The sequence below is a fragment of the Carassius auratus genome, unplaced genomic scaffold, assembly GCF_003368295.1.
Source record: "Carassius auratus strain Wakin unplaced genomic scaffold, ASM336829v1 scaf_tig00217771, whole genome shotgun sequence".
Taxonomy (NCBI): Eukaryota; Metazoa; Chordata; class Actinopteri; order Cypriniformes; family Cyprinidae; genus Carassius; species Carassius auratus.
In genome coordinates this window covers 12,499-33,312 of record NW_020529235.1, presented here as the reverse complement: position 1 = coordinate 33,312, position 20,814 = coordinate 12,499, and the positions used below count along the sequence as shown (strand labels likewise).

General features: G+C 38.9%; 2 protein-coding genes and 1 pseudogene across 5 annotated transcripts; 1 reads left to right on the top strand and 2 right to left on the bottom strand.

The window, feature by feature from the left end:
• Positions 1-276: 276 nt before the first annotated feature.
• LOC113102915 (COP9 signalosome complex subunit 1-like) lies at positions 277-2,102 on the top strand. Its single transcript, XM_026265876.1, has 2 exons — positions 277-440; positions 713-2,102. Exons 1-2 carry the CDS (start codon positions 330-332, stop codon positions 905-907), a joined length of 306 nt encoding a protein of 101 aa, XP_026121661.1. The 5' UTR covers positions 277-329; the 3' UTR covers positions 908-2,102.
• A 1,916-nt stretch (positions 2,103-4,018) lies between these two features.
• LOC113102914 (tRNA-dihydrouridine(16/17) synthase [NAD(P)(+)]-like) lies at positions 4,019-8,940 on the bottom strand (annotated as a pseudogene).
• A 604-nt stretch (positions 8,941-9,544) lies between these two features.
• On the bottom strand, positions 9,545-16,113 carry LOC113102916 (uncharacterized). Of its 4 annotated transcripts, XM_026265878.1 has the most exons (12): positions 15,415-16,113; positions 14,541-14,700; positions 14,067-14,289; positions 13,845-13,971; positions 13,393-13,692; positions 13,200-13,290; positions 12,996-13,112; positions 12,822-12,897; positions 12,456-12,713; positions 12,116-12,287; positions 11,626-11,774; positions 9,545-11,519 (listed from the first exon to the last, which is right to left on the bottom strand). In XM_026265878.1, exons 7-12 carry the CDS (start codon positions 13,056-13,058, stop codon positions 11,335-11,337), a joined length of 903 nt encoding a protein of 300 aa, XP_026121663.1. In that variant the 5' UTR covers positions 13,059-13,112; positions 13,200-13,290; positions 13,393-13,692; positions 13,845-13,971; positions 14,067-14,289; positions 14,541-14,700; positions 15,415-16,113; the 3' UTR covers positions 9,545-11,334. The 4 variants fall into 4 exon arrangements, 2 of the variants coding, with proteins under 2 accessions (XP_026121663.1, XP_026121664.1); XM_026265879.1 differs by lacking the exons at positions 14,541-14,700; positions 15,415-16,113 and having other exon boundaries at positions 14,067-14,450; XR_003291133.1 differs by lacking the exons at positions 9,545-11,519; positions 11,626-11,774; positions 12,116-12,287; positions 12,456-12,713; positions 12,822-12,897 and having other exon boundaries at positions 13,069-13,112.
• Positions 16,114-20,814: the final 4,701 nt, after the last annotated feature.

Genomic DNA, 20,814 nt, shown 5'->3' with positions numbered 1-20,814 from the left:
AAACGATAACTGGATGAGCAAATGATGAGAGAAGCTTCATTTTTGGTGAACTATCCTTTAAATCAGTAGATTTCCCAAAAGCAGTGTTCAATATGTTCAAGCCATATTAACCAATGCACATGATCAGTGAACATCAGGTCATCTGTGTTTTTGAGCCCTGCTTGACATTATTATATTGATATGGAATGCGAGGTAAAGTTAAAAGTGTAATGGCCATAAGATAATATTGACTCCTAAAGTATTAACACAGTCGCTCTTTGATGACCGATTGATTAACCTTGTCTTGTGTTTCCCACGGGCAGTACTTTAGCCCCTATGTGTCAGCAGACATGAACAAAATGGCCGTGTCCTTTAATACCACAGTGGCAGCTCTGGAGGATGAACTGACCCAGCTGATCCTGGAGGGCCTGATCAATGGCCGGATCGACTCCCACAGCAAGGTCTCTCATTTATCCACCCTGACACTTCTTTTTTCTGGAACAATGTTCCCTTTTCTTGTTGTTAAGCTAAAAGACTTTTTGTATCAGTACCTTTCAGCATTGACTGAATTATATTTCAAATCCACGTTTCTCTCGCTTTTTCATTAAGCACCTTACCTTGAATAAAACATGCCGTATCGCCTTTTTGCCTGAAACAAGGGACTGTTCTAGAAACACAACGATTTTGCATTAAATCTTGAGTTTCACCTGTGAATTGAAAACTGTGTTTGTAGATCTTGTATGCCAGGGACGTGGATCAGAGAAGCACAACCTTTGAGAAGTCTCTACAGATGGGCAAAGAGTTCCAGAGACGAGCGAAAGCCATGATCCTGCGGGCAGCTGTGCTTCGTAATCAGATTTCACGTCAAGGTAACAGGGTCCCCAGGGTAATGTGTCCTCGCTCTGCTCTTCACCTCACCATCACCTGACCATCAGCATGAGTGTCTCCGAGCCCCTCTCTGTTTCTGAGTCCCAGTCAAAGCATTGCATTTATTAAAGCAGTAACACATCTGAGGATGCCGTGAGATGAAGCTGTGTTCTTCACACTCATGTAAAGTTGCCTTCGCTGTGTAACTGCACTTAAAAGCAAACTGCATGTGAGCTTTGTTGTACTAAGTGAATGTTAAATTAATGTTCTCAGTTCATTTGAGGCTAATCTCAATTGACAGCACTTGTCTCTCATTTTCTTTGAAAAAAGTAAAATAATTTGGGTCACAGTGAGACACTTGCAAAGGAAATGAACGAGGCCAATCCGAAACAATGTTTAAGTACTTGCTGTTTTAGCAGTGTAACCAAAAGAAGTAGACTATATCTGTCTATGTGAAATTACATTTGTAAAAAAAAATAATGTGGGGTCAGTAAGAGGATTGTGCTTTTCTTTTGAACTTTCTGTCCACCAGAGAATCCTAAAAAAAAGATGCTGAAAATTCAGCGTTGACATTAGAAGAATAAATTATTAAATAAAATATATAAAAAAATTATTGTAAATGATGTATTGATATGATACTGTTAATGTTGCCATGAATATAGCCGATGTTTCTGATATGGCAAATAAATGTTAACATTTGAAACAGTGAAGTTGTAATAATGTTTGACAGTATTACTATTTTTACAGTATTTTTGATCAAATAAATGCAGACGACATTTAAAACATTAAAATACTCACCCTAAATGTTTGAATGGTAGTGTAAATACAATTTTACAATTGTTGCAAAGACAGCTCAGCTTAAACCCTAAAATGACTATAAATATCAAGGGAACAACTTTAGAGCTAAAACAATAAACAAATGTTTATAGAAGAATTAATGTCAGTGCTTTTAAAAATAAGCTATGGATTAGCCCCATTTGCTTCCATTGTAAGTGCCTCTCCAGAACCTCAAATCGTGCATTATTTTTCTTTATTTAGTCTTTTTTTTAAACTAACATTAAGCCACAAAAGCTGTCGATTGAGCTTAATTTGTATTGAACCTGGAATTTTGTATTAAATCCATCCTCTAGCTTATTGCATGTATGCAATCAACTAGATGCAGGTTACTTTAATATATTTGGGGAAAAAAACGTAAGCTCTGAGATCTTGTGAGCTTCAGTTCCCTGAGAAAGAGCTATAAGTATACCCTTCATCTCTTCATCTCTGTCATTTCTTCACCAAACACCAGCATGCCTTTCCCTCTCAATCTGTTTTTCCCGCTCTACATGATGCTTCTCACTGATCCCTTTCATTGCTTTCCCAGTCCCCTCCAAGAGAAGGCAGTCAAGGGGAGCTCACAACCTGCCAACAGCCAAACACGAATGAGCACCAACATGTGAAGACCCGACCAGATGCCTCTCCTGGGAAAGTTGACGGGGCCACTGCCGCATCTTAGGCCCCCGGTTAGAAATCAAATTATTTCCCTGCTGAAGAGAGAAAAATCACAATCTAAAGACTTTATTTAAGTTGGAAGAAGATATCTGCTGTCTGCATTATAGACAAGCACACCCTGTTGCTCAAATGAAAAAAAAAAAAAAAAAAAAAAAAGATGCGGCACTTCAGCTGTACCGGCCTGTTGTTTCTTTGTAAAGGATGCACTTTCCTCTGTATCTTGTGACAAACCTTGATTACACATTGAGAAACCTCATCACAAAACATGCTTTTAAAAATAAACATACATTCAAAAAGATGCTTCTTTCTCTGTGTTTCTGATGCTGCAGTCGGAAATGCAATTAGACTGATTCGAACACTTTCAACAACTGCAGCGTTATCTCTGTTTCAGAACATTTAGTTATTTCTCTGTTGTGTTGTGTTCTGCTGTTTAATTAAGATTGTTACTCCAGTGAATCATCATCAGCTGCTCGTGACCTTCAACGAAGGTAGATTTTATTTGCTTTTATGGCCTTGAATAAACGATACCTAGAAACGTTTAAAAAACGGTTCAGTTTTTTGATCATGTTATTAGATAAGGAGAAAGGCAAGTTTTTATCACTTCAGAATTTATTCGAGCAAAATTTCCAAACTGTTTGAACAAATACTAAGCCCAAGGAACCGACGGGAAAAAAAACTAAAACCTCCACACAGAAGTCACGGATCAGTACACACAATTTACATTTAGGGACTCATTCAGGGGTGTTTCTGAGCAACTGTCCCATGTCTTAAGACTAAGGCACTGCATTGAGTCCTGATGCTTTAAAGTACTTTGTGAAAAAATAACATTTTGGCTTATAATGAAAAGAAAATGTCAATTATGTTGAACCAAAGTTGTATTAGAAAACTGCATACTTCTTTTGAAACACTAAAATAATGAGATAAAAGGCAGTACAATAATAGCATTGATAGTGTAAGGCATCTGAAATCTCACATCATTCTTTCAAAACCAATAATTTACTGGGTCAGGAACCTTGTAGTGTGTACTGTGTACAATAAATGTCAGTATTTGTGTGTGAAACCATCATATGATCATGACCGCACAGGAAAGTAAGTAGAGGTTCTCAGATTAAAACTGAATTTATTATACATGTTCCAAAAACAAACAAAAAAAGGTTAAAATGCATTAAAAGTCAAAGATGTTTGTCTGTGGTTGCAACATTACCACTATGCCCAATCTTTTCATTTTGGAAGACAATAAATACAGTAAAAATACAGTTTGAGAGAAGCTGTCCGTTGGTGTATTTTCCCATCCGAACGTTCCAGCTCCTCTATCTTAGGTGAGCAGTACAGGATTGTGCATTCAGAGCGGCTGCTTCAATACCACGTGCCCAGCAATTTCAAAATAACTACTCTAATAAACCCTCTTCAATTATTAAGACTATGGAACTATTCACCCCGACAGCAGTCCAGAAAGTGGTACTTTGTTACAGAAAAGAATGACTCTACAGATGATCTTAGTGTAAGTAAGAGTAGCACTGATCTTTCCATTTCTGTTTCTTTGCACGTTTAGTTCATTTGGTGTCATATGGATCCAAGTCACACATCAACAGTGAAAAACCAGGTTTGGCCACAAATGCCAGTCTTGTACTTCTAATTCAGTGCAGCAATGTTAAGTAAGTGGTAAACCAGTTCAATGTGTTTTCAGACGTGACTGTTTGTCCACATACACTAGACAGTCTGCTTTACAGTGGATCATGGGCCGCAGTGGAAACTGTCTGAGTGTTGGGATTCCCATTCGTCAGCCCATCACCTGGATCAGAGTTCGACTGTTTTAAAAGCCTTGGTTTGAATCTCAATCCATGGCCTGTAACACAACAATGAACAAGAGAGCAAACAGTTAGTCTTATAGAAATGGTAGGACATTACAAGTTACATTCAGATACATGCATCAGAATAGTGTTTTTCATTTAAACATTCTGAGAAGTTAATGTAACTTCCTCTTAGGCTCAGTATTTACACACTGATAAAATATTTTAGCAAATCAAATTCTAATGCCTCATTCCTTACAGTATCAAATCACTAAACAATCTCGTTCCCTTGTGAAGCTATTTGTGTTCCTGATGTAGTCGGAGTGAAGCAGCTGCTTGAAGTACAGTACTAACCAGGACAATCAGCCACTTCCTTGAAAGCCTTCCTCTTGCAGCAGCCACGGCACAAGCTGAACACACATTTATTCCCCTGTTGAAGGTGTGGAGTAAAATTTATTTACCTTGTGTACATCTGTGAAATTAAGATTTTTAAAAAGCGCACGAAATGGTTCTGTAAACATTTCGAAAAATGAGTACATTTTAACATTATTAAAATCATCAGATGAAGAAATAGAATCATGAGACGTACTTTAGGGTTTCCGCATTGCTCACACTTGATGTATTTTGCTGCAGAAAACAAGGATGCAAAGGCAATGTTATTGACCTTAATCATTATGCGTTAGCCAATATCTTAATGACAATATATTACAATTTAAAAGTAAAATAGAAAATAACATTATTTATTATTCAGAAAGGACACATTAAATTGATCAAAAGTGACAGTAAAGACATTTATAGTGTTACAAATGATTTCTATTTTAGTGTCCAGAATTTTTTATAAGTTTCCACAATAATATTAAACAGCAACTGTTCCCAACATGGATAAAAAGAAATGTTTCTTAAATCAGAAAATCTGCATATTATAATGATTTTTAAAGGATGATGTGACACTGAATAAAATAAACCTTACTGACCCAAACTTCTGAATGGTAGTGCATGTCTAATAAGCATTTTTTTGTATCATTTCATATCTTTTTTTCCTATATTATTATTTGAAGGTGACAATAATGTGCAGTGTCATCGATCTAACTTAAAAGAAGGCCCCATCAGGACAGTGGGCTCTGGGAAATATTGGGAAAAGATTTGTCCTCACGTTTCAGCTCTGGACAGAAGTTCTTGTGGGGGTTACGGGCTTTCTTCTTCTGCTTGTTCTTTGGAGAGCGAGTCGTTGGGTCCCTCGCTGTCCCTCCAGCGTCCTCTTTACACTCACAGCTTTGGTTCTGTGGCTCTCTGCCCATTTTCAGTGTTTGGATCCTTAGGCCTGCAAAATATACCAGCTTCACAATCATGTTCATGTCTTATATTCAAACTAGTGTATGTCTATCATGGACAGAAACGATTTCTCTGAACCTTGGCTTTGTCAAAGACTATGACTGATTTTATACCGTTTTGCTGAGAGCACAGAAATACTATAATTGTGATGGTTTCTTCACATTCACACAATCAGAAACGTGTCCTCACGGTGGTCTGACGTAGGGTTGACAGATCCAGTGAGGGAAGGGAAGTCCAGTCCGAGTCCATTCGATTCATCTTTAGCCATCTCCCTCCTGTAACAGTAAGGTAAGAAAATGTAACTCTCTCATAAGCTTTAGAAACATTTCTGTCTGAATCAAGTTGAACTATGATGGATTAGTATGAAAATCAACAAAGTTCCTTTACCTGGCAACGTTGTTTCAGCTGTCGGTTGACCTCTGCAATCCCAGCGATGTTTTTGGCTTTGGCCAGACTCCTCCCTCAGATCTTGATGTATCTGTAAGCTGTTGTAATAAAAAAATTAAAATACTTATTATTATACAATTCACCAGTCAATCACTTTTGAACTCTCTCCATTCATTAAGTGACTAAATCTCAAGCAGCAAGCATCAAATCTGAAGGAACTGACGTGTGGTGCCACAGTTTGAAGACAGTGAGCACGGGACACAAGACAGACTGCAGGGTGGGTGCTTCTCCACAACCTCCAGGTACTCCTCAGCCATCTCCCACCACGGTGGACTACGGCCTTCGAACAGAGCAGGATTGTGCAGATTCCCTTCTGTAAACGTAAGGAGTTCATATTGTTCCATTACTGCATTAGGAAGCGGGAGTCTTTCTGTCCGAGCATGTTTATGAACCTCATCTTTGTATGTGTTACCTGCGCTCATGACCCTTGTACTCCAGTCTCCTCCATGCATCGCTGAACATCGCTCAGGTGCTGGATGTTCCCATTGGCGAAAATGGGAATGTTTACAGCCTCCCTACACAAATACAGTAAAAGGCACACCATCAGCACAGACCCCTGAGAACAGTCAGCAGCAGAAGCGAGTGCTGCATCTCTTACCGTACGGCTTTGATGTGCTTCCAACTTGCAATCCCAGTCAAAGCCCCCTTTTGGTCTTTAGTTCTCCCATGAACTGTGAGGAGCTACAAATGGATTTTTTTTTTTTAAATCAGCAGCTGGTTCAAGAATATATGAATCGCATTAGATTGATATTTGAGGTAATGTAGTGGTTACAGCTGGTATTACAAATACAATTACAGATCAATTCCAGGTTGGAGAGACGTAAGACTCACTCTCTCTCAAGGGCTCCTAGGTCGCTCCATTTGCACTTTAGATAAAAGTATCTGCTATATAATACACAAGGGAAACACTTTACCTGGCATCCAGCCTTTTCCAGCATTTTGGCATACTTCACGGTTTTCTCAATCTCTGGGAAGACCCGGATCTTGCAGGTTATGGGCACAGAGAGCTTTTCATCGGCCAGTTTAACTGTAAACGACGGCACCAGAATAAGACACATTCTCTACGTGGATCACATCTGCACTGAGCTGCTAAAATAAGACAACTTACTCATTTTCTCGAGAAGATCCCACTCGTCTTGAAGAAACACACCATAATGGCCTAGAGAATTTATAAATCAGCCATAATGGGGAAACAGGGACGCATTTCGCTAAAATGTGAGATTTCAGTGAACGAATGAAGCAAGTATTTTTGGAATCAAACTTCATGTTGAGAATTTTTTCAAACGTTTTTCAAAGAAGTCTCTAATGCTCGCCAAGGGTGTATTATAAGATCAAAAACACAGTTAAAACAGTAACCAAGGGTGAAGAAAACGTGCACTGCTATAATATCAGTGCTGTATTTTTGCGCACTGATTTGTGTCCCAAAATACACTTACTTCGATATTCTTAAGAGGTACAAAAGAATTATGTTTAGTATATTAAGTACAAAATTAGTGCCTGAAAATAGAGCACTAAGAACATTATGGAGTTTTTTTTTTTGTTTTACCTGGGATACTGTTAAATATTATAACAAATTTAAAATAATTGCAATATATTTTTAGATATATTACTACATTTTAAATATAATTTATTCCTTTTTATTTTATCATTACTCCAGTCTTCAATGTCAAATGATCCTTCAGAAATCATTTTAATATGCTGATTTGATGCTTAAGAAAGATTTCTAATTATCAGCGTTGAAATCAGTTGTGCTGGTAATATATTTGTAAGAATAGTAATGCTTTTTTTTAGTAATAAAATCTTTTGCAACATTGCTCACATTTTACTAATTTACTGCATCCTTGCGCCAAAAAAAAGTCTCATGAATGGTGGTTTATCTCTCATATACATCAGAAATGAAGTGTCCGCTGAGCTTAGTACCTCTTTTTGCAATCATCTGAGGACAACCCAAATTCAGATCGATGGCATCACAGTAATCCTGGGCAAGTAGAGCGGCCTGGATGAACACCTCTGGATCATTGGCACAGAACTGTAAGGAGACAGCAGTGAATAACTCACACAGTCCTCTCTGTCCCCTCAAGGGGCTTCAAACACGATGGAGCCCACCTGTGCGATGAGGGGTCGGTCCTCCTGGTTGAGCTCAATGTACAGGTTCTCTCTGCGGTAGTTGGCATCCCTGACGAACACCTGTGCGTGCAGCATGGGAGTGTAGCAGAGCTCTGCGCCGTGTCTGCGGCTCAGGAGCCTCCAGGCCAGCTCGCTCTGCTCCACCATGGGTGCCACCACATAGCGCGCAGCCTTCAGAGTGCCCCTCCAGAACTCGAACCCACGGGGTTTCGTCATACTGCATGCACAAGATGAAATCCAGAGCTGGGTAGTAACTGATAACATGTAATCTGAATCACCTTACCAGAATCCACAAACTAAGATTAGATTCAATTACATTTCAAAATACTCGTAGTCAGACTAGATACTTTTTATGGATTACATGATTACATATTATTTACACAATAGCAAAAATGTATTCATAATTTATAGATTCTCTCGACTTCCTCTTTTTCATCTTTCTCAAATAAAAAACCCTACCTCTAATATTCACTTAGAAAGTCTCTGGAATCAGTAACGAGTTATAATTAATATATATCTACCCGGTTCTGATGAAATCACAATGACTACGAGAAATGGACAATACTCTATAAAAAAGCATAGCACCTATCTTAACCGTATGCTCTAACATTAACATTACACGTTAGTGTTATGAGGCGTAATCTGGATTTGTCGTTTACCACTAAACATTTTGAAAAGGTGTTTCATCGCAGGAGTCTGAGACCACGGATTGATTTGTGTTACATGTCTGAAGAAATAACGAGTGAAGGACATAGACATTGCCAGAGCTTCACTCTGAGATGCCATTAGCTGTCATTCGTTTAAAACAGACTGTATCGAGAGCAAAATACTTACACAGTAGCGTGAGATCCAGCCACAGACAGCAGCTCTAGCGGCACATGAAGTGTGTGTGTGCCGCGATCAAATACATCCGTGAGGAAACGATAAACCTACTGATGTATTCCGGGGATTAGGACAAGATATATATATATATGTTGACGTGGGTTGTACATTATGGTTTTGTTCAAATGTAAAAATCAGTCATGTCATCTTTAGAATGTATAGCTCTGTTGTTTGTATGTGATCGTGTTCGTATATACGCAACACGCGTGTTTGTCGCAGGAAAGGTATTCCTGTGGCTCAGTGGTAGAGCATTGCGTTAGCAAAAGGTTGTGGGTTCGATTCACAGGGAACACACATACTGGTGTATGTGTGTGTGTGTGTGTGTGTGTGTGTGTGTGTGTGTGTGTGTTGTAGCCTGAATGCAGTTTAAGTCGCTTTAGCAAAAAATAATATATATATTCAAATCAAATGGGTTAAAATTATTGATTTTGCTTTTATTTCAAAAATCATTAGGATATTAAGTAAAGATCGTGTTCCATGAATATATTTTGTACATTTCAAAACTCAATTTTTGATTAGTTAAATGCACGGCTAAGAACTTCATTTGGACATCTTTAAAGCCTATCTTTCAAGTTGAAGATCCCTGTGAATGAACGTGTAGATAAACAGTGTAGGAACTCGACTTGCGTGAAGAAATGAATCATAAATGTGCATTAAAACAGTTTTTTTAAAGAAATTGTGAATAAAATTACTTCCGTTGTGAAAAACGCTCTGATCGGAAGTGACGCAACGGCAGGTAAACATCGTCTCTTCGTAATGGAGTCAGACAGTGAAGAGGTTGCAGCAGGGATAAATGTCAGCTCTTACGATGGGCCATTGCCGTATAATTACGAGCCGCCTAGGCGAGAGAGGGGTCAGGCAGAGTTAAGGGGAAGGGTAAATGGACAGAGGCGAGAGATAGAGTTGTGGTGTGAGGAGAATCGGTTGAGAATTGGGCAGGTTTCTTGGTGAGTGACCACAGGCTAATTGTGGCTAACGTTCTCTCCATGTTTATCACATTGCAGTATCTTTAATAAATCATATTTAGCAATATTGCTGTCGACTTTGTTGTTTTTCAAGCATCCATGTAGATTGTCACCATCTATGCCAGCAGCATGTCTTAAATAATTAATTTAGATCCCAGATTTTAAATGAATGCTGTAGGGTGTAGGCTATAGCTTACATCTGTGATAGAAATTCTGTGCATTTCTGCACAACATAGTTTATCGTGAAATTTTTTAGAAATTGCTAGCTGATTTTTAATCAGTAACTGCTTTCAGACCTAGGTGTCCGCATGTTCTGCTTCTGCAGATGTCAAGCGTTTGGGCCGTATATCTGCACAACATAACCGGCCAGCTTGAATTCCGAACTTAGTCGGCTGTTATACTACTCACCTCTTAGTATTTCCGATGGACATTATGTAAATGAGCTCACATGTTCTGCGGAGTACGTGTATGAAAGCAGTTAGTGTTCCGGCTAGGACGGGAATATGCTGTTCATGTAAATAGTCACTGTTACAAGGATGTTTTATTGTCACGTGGAGGGATACTGGTTGTAAGGCATGCAGATAAATGCATCTAATTGACAGCCTATACTGTACAGGGGGTGTGTCTTTTTACAGTGCATATTTACCTAAGTTTTAGGAAGTAAGTAGTCTACATGTCGTTTCTTACAAGGTCTTACACCAACCACTAGAGCTACAAGGAGGGAAGGAGAGTGAGTTTATCTTAGCACATTTGTTTAACAGGTGCTTGTGTGGTAGATGTGAGGCTATGCCATCTGCAGTGGAGAGTGTGTGCTGTAGGGAGGTCGACGCCTATTGGTCTCTTGTCCAAAACCTAGATCCCCCAGAAGACATTACCTGCCTCACACTCCATCCAGGGTTTGAAGCATCCTGTCTGAATCCTTTTGTGCTGCAGATAGCATACATGAACTTCAGACAAGAGCATGGCCCTCTTCAAGCCAGCAGACCAGAGTAGGTTTTGAGCAAAAATTATTTCACACTGCAATTCAAAGAAACAGCTTTTCTACACCAAAATAGTAAATCCTGTTAAGCAGGTTTTTAACTCAGTGGTTTCCATATACTTACTATAAAAACAACTTTGGTGTTGTGTAGTACAGTAGAATATCAGCCAACAGGACATGCAATATTTACCATTGGAATTGTTTACTATGAAAACATGGTATGATCAAAATGTAATTATGTCCCAATCTCCACCACAGGCAGTTCCGATACACAGCATACAGGCAGGTTGTCCGCTGGGCGTACGGAATACTAGGCAGGAACATTAGAAAAGCCATACCTTCATGTGTTGTGTCAGAAATAAGGAGGCAGTTTGCAGAGGAGGGACAGACATACAAAGGTTTCCAGTGGCCCCGCTTGGAAGATGATTAATAAATCCACAGTGAAACAAACTGTACTGTTAAAATTGATCTTTTATTACATGTTAAAACGTGAGTGTCGTGCGAGATGGAGGCTGACTGCCTCATCCTTGGCAACCTTCTGGAGGGAAGAGGTGAGGGGGGGCGGTGCAGCAGAGGACAAGACGGCACTGCTTTCTTGTAGGGCCTGTGGTGACTTGCAGTATTCCTCTACCAGAGAGACCATAAGATTTGTTGCGTATCCTTGAGAAGAGAAATGTTTAGAAAACATTTAGTAACATGGTTGACTCACATAAAGAAGATAGATTCACACAAAAAAGATATTGAAAAACTAAGTGAAACTACTAACCGTAAGATGGTTTCTCCTTGATGGGGTGGACTACCCAGCCACCTTTCCGAAACCGTGGGTAGCGAACAGCGTAGCGTCCCTCACCCTCACTAGTTCGCGCTACATCTCGGTTGCCATTACTATTGAAATGTAGGGCTGCCAAGAGAAGTCTGTACGAGATAAGTAGATAGAACATTAGGTCTCCAAAGCTAACCCAATGCAGTGAAATGCAACAGAAACACATGACATTAATGTTTTTCAGTTCAAATGGGTCTAAGACAATGACTCATCTTTGCAATTATTTTTTGCAAACAATATGTAATGCTGTTATCAATCTATAACATTTTTGGTCTGCTATGCAAGACTGCATTAGTTTTTAGCCATATTCATTCTGTCATCAGTTACCTGCTACAAAAGGACAAATGTATTGCAATATCGTGAAATTGAAAAAAAAAACAAACAAAAAAAAACTAATTTTATTAGTATCGATACTTTTAAGTGATAACACTACCTGCTGTACATCCCAAGAAAAGAAAAGCCAGTGTGTTTGGGAGCAAAGTGCAGAATGAGGGAATGGTAGGCCTCCAGGGAGAATGTCTGATGCTGAGGTGACAATTGTCGAATATCCTTTACCAGTGCTTTCCTGGCAGCTACACTCTCCAGTTTAGTGGCTGCTGGTGATCCTGAATAAAATGTATTCTGTCATATAATCTGTCGCATTTCATAACACAAGTAATTACTAGTACACATGGGGTTACGTATTGATAAAACCAAACTAAAATTTACAAGCACTGAAAAAAGTTTAGCCTCAAAACATTTGACATCTTTTAACATGGGCTATTATGTTGTACCTGGTTCCAGCCACTCCTTGTTTCTTGCCTCTCCTTCCAACGGTGGATGTGCGCAGCTGGTAAATGCAGGAGTGCTGTGTTCATGTATGTCCTGTACATGATTTATCATACTCTGCCATTTTGCCTGCATCTCATCTGGATCTCCTGTAGGGGTGGAAGCTGCGGTCCAGTAGAGATGGTTGATGATGGCTGGCCTCCACAGCTTCAGATCCTCACAGTCCCTCTCTTTTGCAGCAGCATCCAGTGCTTTCTGTACACCTGTTCCAGAGCAGACAAACAGAGCAGAGCATACTAATTATTAGGAAAGTGAATTTAACTACAAAAAACAAGTCTGTTATATAGAACTACCAACATCACAATACATACTTTTCCCAATATGCCAGACGTCAAAGAAATGCCTTGTTCCTTCTGAACACATTTTCTCACGTACCCACTTGGCCACCTAAAACACAAATTGATTTTATAGAATGTAGAATTTATTTTGAGTGATACTGTGCCTGTCAATGCTGTTCAGCTTTAGATCTCTCCTAGCATCATTACCTGCCGATTTCTGTCTGTTATCAGAGCAGATACTTGCATGTCTTGGTCCATCAGGAACTGCATACTTCGCTTTAGACCCTCTAGCTCACACCAAGAGCTGCTTGGGACTTCTGAGCTCTGTAAAACCCACTGATTATTACTGAACAGTAACAGTAATATCAGTAACTAAATCAGACACAAGATTTCTGTGTGACATCAACTTACTTGGACAAGCTGAACATCCAAAACTTTGTTAATTCGATCCTCAATCAAGGAGTAGCTACCATATTTGGCACAGTGTCCAGGAGAATCTGATCTAAGAACGTCAAAAACAGTTACATTTATAGGTTAATGCAAAAACACATTGACCTGTTCTTGACGTGACGTGACATCATTGACGTGAGCTAGACCATTCTACCTGCAGTCACCAGACAGGATCAATCCACCCCCAGTCTCCTTCAACTCCCTGATGATCCCCCTCTGCTCAGTCCTCCAGGCCTGCACGATGGTAGGGATAGTGTAATAGCGCTGATGGCGGAAAAAAAGTCCCGGGACTTATGCACTGCAGTCCAAACAGCTTCAGCATCCTGATTGTCTGAGTAGCCATGCAACCTGAGAAGTGGATGGCACCGCTGAGTAAAAGGTTGCAGGCAGGCATGTTTCGATGCACCTTCTCTTGGTTTTGCCAGTAACGCTCATAACCACAAGTTCCGCAGGCCTGAAAGATGATAGAAGATTCAATACTCAAGCAGCTTTAAGATGAGCCAGTAAAAAACCTGTATAGTTAAGACACAAATAATTAATATACATACTGTACATTCACAGACTATAATTCAGCTCCTCACACACAGTTGACAAATAAGACATTACCTGCTTGACTTTTATGAAAGTTCCTTCCGGGTGCATTATGTGTCCCTGGGTTTCCCCGCAGCATGCAGAGCAAACCGTGAACAAGGACAGCAACTGCCTCTGGCAAACAATGAACTTGTCAACAGCACTGAAAACAAGAAAAGGAAAACACACATTAATTCTGACTATGACATTTTTTGATACACAATCAGAAACAGTTTCCATTAATAAAAAGGTTTTTACTTTGGGTCACTGAGAGCTTCCAGCTCTTCTGGTTCCTCCTCAGAGGACTCGCTCAACATCTCCTCCCCTGGACTCCATGACATATCACCAGAATGATTGATGATATCAGAAAATGACCATTCATCATCACTTTGTTCAGGACTGGCCAGTGGAGTTGATCTGCGATGCTCAAACCTTTCGGTTTGAGTCCCCACATCCACCATCTGAGGCTTTACCTGAACACCTTAGATGAAAGAGATTCATCTTAATAATTGTTCACCGTTGTACATTCATTGGTAACAACACATGCATCTAATGCAACCCAGTAAAAAATATATTTTTCTAACATTATGAAGTTCTTAATTTTTAATGTTTACTGTCTGAAAAGTGGAAATGACAAAATAGTAACCATGGAGATCATGAAAATCTTTGACATAATCCTTATTTGTGACTGTATATGGCATGTATGGTGAATGTTAGATATAAGCTATCTACCTAAAGAACGATGTAAACATCTTATGTTGCACTGTGATCCACGATGGACCACTTCTGGCTCAGGGTCCACTGTAGAGATGTCTCCATCTCCATCATCTTCAGGATCTGAAGTGGCAGTTGCACCCGCCCCGTCTTTGCTGGCAGCACTCTCTCCCAAAATCTGAAAACAGACCGAAATCACAACTTTGAACTTTAAAATATGTAGTCCTTTCATGAAAATCCCCCATTCATGCATTATTTAAAAGACTGCTAATCTTTTCAAAATCTTTTCAAAGTAGTCCCGAGCTGCATTCCCTCGCATGTGCCTTGTTGATACCAGTTTCGATTAGTCAAAGAAAACCAAGGCAACTCCGATGTAACTAAGAAAACTAATATTGTATAGAATTAACTTGGATGCGTTTCGGAGACGGTGAAAAGTGCGCGTGACCGGTGGCTCTCTTTCTTTGCTCGTTCTTTCAGTTAAACATGCACCCTGTCACAAGGGCAGCAGTTCATCTACATTACTCACCGATCAAATAAGACTTTGGCGGGAAAGAAAAAAAATCAATTTGGCGGGCGCTAAAACAAGTTAAATGCAGGAAAATTCATGCGTGAATTTAACCGAGAAGTAATATGCGAATGCGACCACATCAAATTTTAATTAAAAAATTAAAAAAATTCTGGAACCCTGTCTTAATAGCTCAATAAAATAAGTGTCAGGAGGCTCATGTGCACACTCACGGGGTGTAACAAGAGTAAGCTGACGGCAGCTAGGCGGGCTTTCGTGCCATGCCAAGACTAATCCATTATAACGTCAAGAAAAATAAATTTGCAGAAATTACATGCAGAGCTACATTTCGCTGCAACAATTTGTATATGGTATTATAAGACTTACTGTGCAAAGCTCCCGTTTTCGACGCGCAGATTCTCTCCTAGTGCTAACATTAACGTTAGACTCTTCACTCCCGCCAGATTTTGCAGGTGGACTTGCATGCACCGATGGCACAGCTCCATTTGCCAGCCTAACCCACTCTTTTCGTCGAAATCCCATGCGAAATTCCATAAGATCTCCTTGGTTGTAGCTGTCCTGTGTGAAGTGTTTTTCACATACCACCGTGTGTCTTGTCAACGAGGAGGCAGCGAAATTGCTTCTCTTTGCCTGGACGAAACGTATCCAAGCACGGAAATCTTTGTGTTTCTTGTTTGGAAATCGGTGGACCCGATGGCCAGACAAGTTGGAGTTGTTGCATCCAAAACAAACACAAGAATTCACCATTGTGACAACTCAAACCTACTATAACTATAATAACGATAACGACAATCTCTATTTTCTGTTTCCACCTCTCAGACTACGTAAACCCACACTGAGAACGAGGGCGGCAGCGCCTATGTTTGCCTGTCCTTACGTCATATGACGCGTTCTCTGGGAAAAGGCGGTTTTTTGGAGCGTAGCTTAGAATAGGCACACTTTTTTCCTAATTTCTGCCCGTGGGTGTTGTAAAACGTATGTATTCTTATATATGTCTTTTTAGATTTAAATTTTCATACAATATTCTGTATAAATTAAGTTATAAAATTAAATTGAAAGATGGCCTTTAAAGGTGATTTTTCTCAGTATTCTGATTTTCAAATAGTTGTATCTCGGCCAAATAGTGTCCTATCCTAACAAACCATACATCAATGGAAAGATTATAAAACTATTCTTTGAGAAATTGACCGTATGATTGATTTTGTGGTCCAGAGTCTCATATAGACTGTTTACAGATTAGGTGAAATAATACATTTACGTCTACTCTATAATTGACCACTAGATGTCAGTGTTGACCGAATCATTTAGTATTAGGCATTCAGTCTTTTTCTTTATAAGCCATTTTCTGTCCTCTGTTTAGTTTACTTTTTAGATGTCATTGTTGTTGTTGTTACTTACCATGAATTCACTATTAGTTATTAAAAAGATACAGGATGTTTAGATGACCTAAGAAGATAAATAAAACAACAAGACAACGACAAGTAGATCTACCACATTGTTTCAGTAAACAAACAAAAGCAAATATATACACAGAGGCACACAAGTTTGGTTTCCATGTTTTAAGGGGACAGTTCATAGTCCTATTGGGGTTAATAGTGTACAAACTGTATTTTCCATCCCCTTAACCTAACCATACCCCTCACAAAAGCTGCTGGCATTTTAAGATCCAAGAATTTTGGATATTGCCATCTTTGTGGGATATTGTGTCCACATAATGTGGGATGAAAAAAACATGAACTAAAATTGAAGGTCCCAGTTGTACACGTTCATTAACTAATAAAAGAATAAAGCAAAAGTAATTCTAAAATACATTAAATATTATTGAATGACAATGTTCAGCAATGTTCAATCAATTTTTTAATTTTTTAAATGTACTTTTTTTATTTTTCTAATATACAGTTTTCAGATAATTTTTTATATATAATTAAACCATGTATTGTTAAATACATCAAATTGATTGAATACATCATTGCATTGCATCATAAGAAACACTTTGAGATGTGTTGTTTTCAAGCTTGCCCATTGATGTAGAATGCCTATGGTATGTTTTCTTGAATCTTCTCTTTATTATTAATAGAATCAATGCATGCAGTTGTTTCATGACATTTGTGTTGACAGAGCACTGGTGAAAACACTTCCCAGAAAGTACCAGTTAAGCCAGAATCTACAGAAGAACGTTCCCGTTTTGTCAACTCTTTGTGGTGAATGTATTTGTTTCCTCTGTTTAGATCTTGTGTTGTTTATCGCTGCACTAGTACAGTCTGTTGATGCTAGAGCTGTGGAAATCTGCTGTGGCTGTTAGAGTGGGCGTTCACACACTTTCCTGGCGCATTGCTCTCAACGTGACTGAGCACATGCAACGGAAAGCTGAGTAATTCAGTCACGTGACTCTCACCTATACAGCCTCGAGCATTGCCTCTGCTCGGACCAATCATGCTCCACTGAATACAACATCAGCTCCTGCGGGTGTTATCAGATTAAAATGACCATGTTTCAGAAAAGAGGCTCAAGAGTAGTTTTCCAAAACATACATGCAAAGACTTTTTTTCTTATGTGTTAACATTTGTTTTGGTAATAAATGTATTGTTCTTTCACCTAAAACATTAGGAGAGTTTACTGAATCATGTAACACTGTACAGCTGCATCTTTAAACATGACTTCATTAAATATGAATTAAATGAAGCTTACATTTGAACTTTAAAAAGGCTATTAAGTAGTATCTGCAATTTAAATACATGCAATTGCAGTAAAAATAGTTCTTAGATCAGCAGGCACAAATGTGCACCAATCAGTCATTATCTGCATAAGTTCCCGTAATCATTGTCTCTTTCCACTTCCTTTCTGCTTTATGTTATTGTTACCTTATTAGGTGCTAATTTGCTGTAGATAATCAAGTAATGTTGTAAATATATTCAGACTGCATGCTTTCTTTGATAATAAATGTTATTACTAATGTTTTAGTCTATGGCCTTGGACAACTCTCTCCATAACTTTCATAATCTTTGCAAATCAAATGCTTTGCTTGTGTAACTCAAGTGAATTTTAGATTATTAGAAATGGCTTTTTAATGCACATGCTCATAGGCAAGTCTACTGTAATAAATAAACTAAGTATATAAACCCCTTTAAACCCAATCAATATTGGGTTTATTTTACAATTCCTTCCAGAAACTACTGTGCAACTATTATCTTCATCTTAAATCTATTTTCATTTGATTACATAAAGGTGGAAAATATGTCAGCTATGTGTTTAAAATAAGTTTTGACTTCACAAACTGGTTTTGCGAGTTATCTTCCTGACACATCATCACAAACACACCCAGTGAACACCCACAGATGTACACTTGGTCATTTCACTGTTGAACTAAATAGACTACAATAGACAAACAATAAATCTTATTCAGCAATGACTTATTTAGCTGACCTATATATATGTGACCCTGGAGCACAAAACCAGTCAGAAGTATCACGGTTATATTTCTAGCAATAGCCAACAATACATTGCATTGGGTCAAAATGATCAACTTTTTATTTTATGCCAAAAATCATTAGGATATAAAGTAAAGATAATGTTCCATGAAGATTTGCTAGCATAAATATATCAAAACTTATTTTTTGATTAGTAATTTCCATTCCACTTCATTTGGACAACTTTAAAGACATTTTTCTCAATATTTAGATTTTTTTTTCAGATTTTCAAATATTTGTATCCAAGTTAAATATTTTCCTTAACAAACCACACACCGGTGGAAAGCTTATTTATTCAGCTTTCAGATGACACACAAAAACGGCACAACAAAACGGACCCTTACGACTGGTGTTGTGGTCCAGCAGGGTCACGTAGCTTAAATGTTTATTTAAACACAATCATTTACATCCCCGTGCATTGTCCGGGTTTATCAGTCGGAACATGGCTAATAAAACACTTCACTAACTTGTAAATAAACAGTCTTTACACATTAATGGAGCTCCGGCTACGGATGTCTCTGAATCTCGACCGATCGCAGCAGACGGTTTGTTGTCTCAACCCCGAGATTTTCCAGCGCTGTTGCTAGGGGACGTGACGTCACGGCGGCCGGCTGGATCGCTGCGTCTGTTGTAGATACACAGAGAGTCGATGGTAGGTCCAGGGACAGCGGGATCAGGAGGGAGTCGCTCTCAAAATCCGCCTTCATCCTTTCTTAAACAGACTTTTTTCAGGGTGAAATTTACTAGAGCATAAAGTTCACACTTTACTCTTTTTATTAAGCCTAATATTTTGATATTCCCCGATTCGGAATGTTAGAAAACGACTGGTGAAAACTGGGTAGCTGCTGTGAAGGGAGTTAGCAAGCTAGCAGGCTGTGTAAGGGGGATTCAGGCTGGGAGAGACGGAAGAACAGACGGACAACAAAGAACGGGGTTTCGCTGCTTTTATTAAACTCGCCGAGCATATATAATTTTAAACGACTCCCGTTGAAGCTAGCTTCGTCGCTAGCTTTGTTATTTATCCGTTTATCATGGAGCTGCGAGTAGGAAACCGATACAGACTGGGACGGAAAATTGGCTCTGGATCCTTTGGTGACATTTATTTGGGTAAGTCGTTGTCTAGTTGTTCATCTGTCAGTTTGATAACGGTGCTCACCATATTTTGTTTTGAAACCTCAAATGGCTTCCCAGTGACCCTCAGTCAGCTGCTCTCGAGAGTCCGATTCAGTGTCGAAAACCCCCACTAACCAGCGCTAGTTTAAAAGCTGGTTTAACACGACAGTTTACCGGCATTATTCCCGTGTTTCTGTGTAAATAAATATTGTTACGAATATTACGTGATATGAGGCTTTTCTTGAGTGAAAATACAGAAACAGGCGGTCCAGCCTAACCGGTTATGCTTTATTGACCAGACAGTATTAGAAATGATATTGTCAAGAGCCTACAAAACTGCTGTATATATAAGTTACATTTGTACTCTTACTATAAAACAAACAGTGAAGAAACTGTAAGTCCCAGATCGTAATTCAGCTTTGCCTTTTCTAAAAACACTGTTGTACATTTAGTTTGCTGAACTGTCAGTAATCATGTGTCATTATGTTCATAATTGGTTTAATATATGTGTGCTGTAGGAGTCTCACATTTGAAAGGTGTTATTGTAATGGCAATGTCCTGGTATATCCTTTCAAAGACAAAGTGTTTGTGTCTTAAACATCTAATATTTTCGATATCAAGGTGTAAGTCAACTTGCCAACCCCCCCCCCCCCTTTTAAAGACTCTGCCACACTGTATGTGTACGGTATTTTTGTTATCTCACTGATTTGTCAGGTCTTGCAGGTCTGACAGAAGAGGAAGTTGAAAATAGTTTTTCACAAGTAAACAGATAGCATTGGTATCGCACGCTGTGTGCAACTTCTGAGTTGTTTCTAAATGTTGCTAGAGATCTTTAATTATAAGAACCTCTATGAAAGGTCTGTTATGCTCAACTTGAACAAGTTGGCAAGTTCCCTTCGCGTGCAAGTTTCAACTTAACTTCCACATGGTCTTGTGAAAAGAACTGGTGACATAATATTAGCTTTCGTCATTGGTTTTTGGGGCCTGAGGTAACTAGTATTGTAATAGGCAGCTGCCTTTTAATGTACCTTTGTGGTAAGGTCTTATGTTATCACAATAAAGTTATTATATATATGGTTCTGTGCTTAGTTTCTTTTGAAGCCTCCTGCGCCGGCCTTTATGGATTGGATTGTGATGCAAAGTTTTTGCATTGCAATATGGGATGCATATGGTGTCTTGTGGTTTG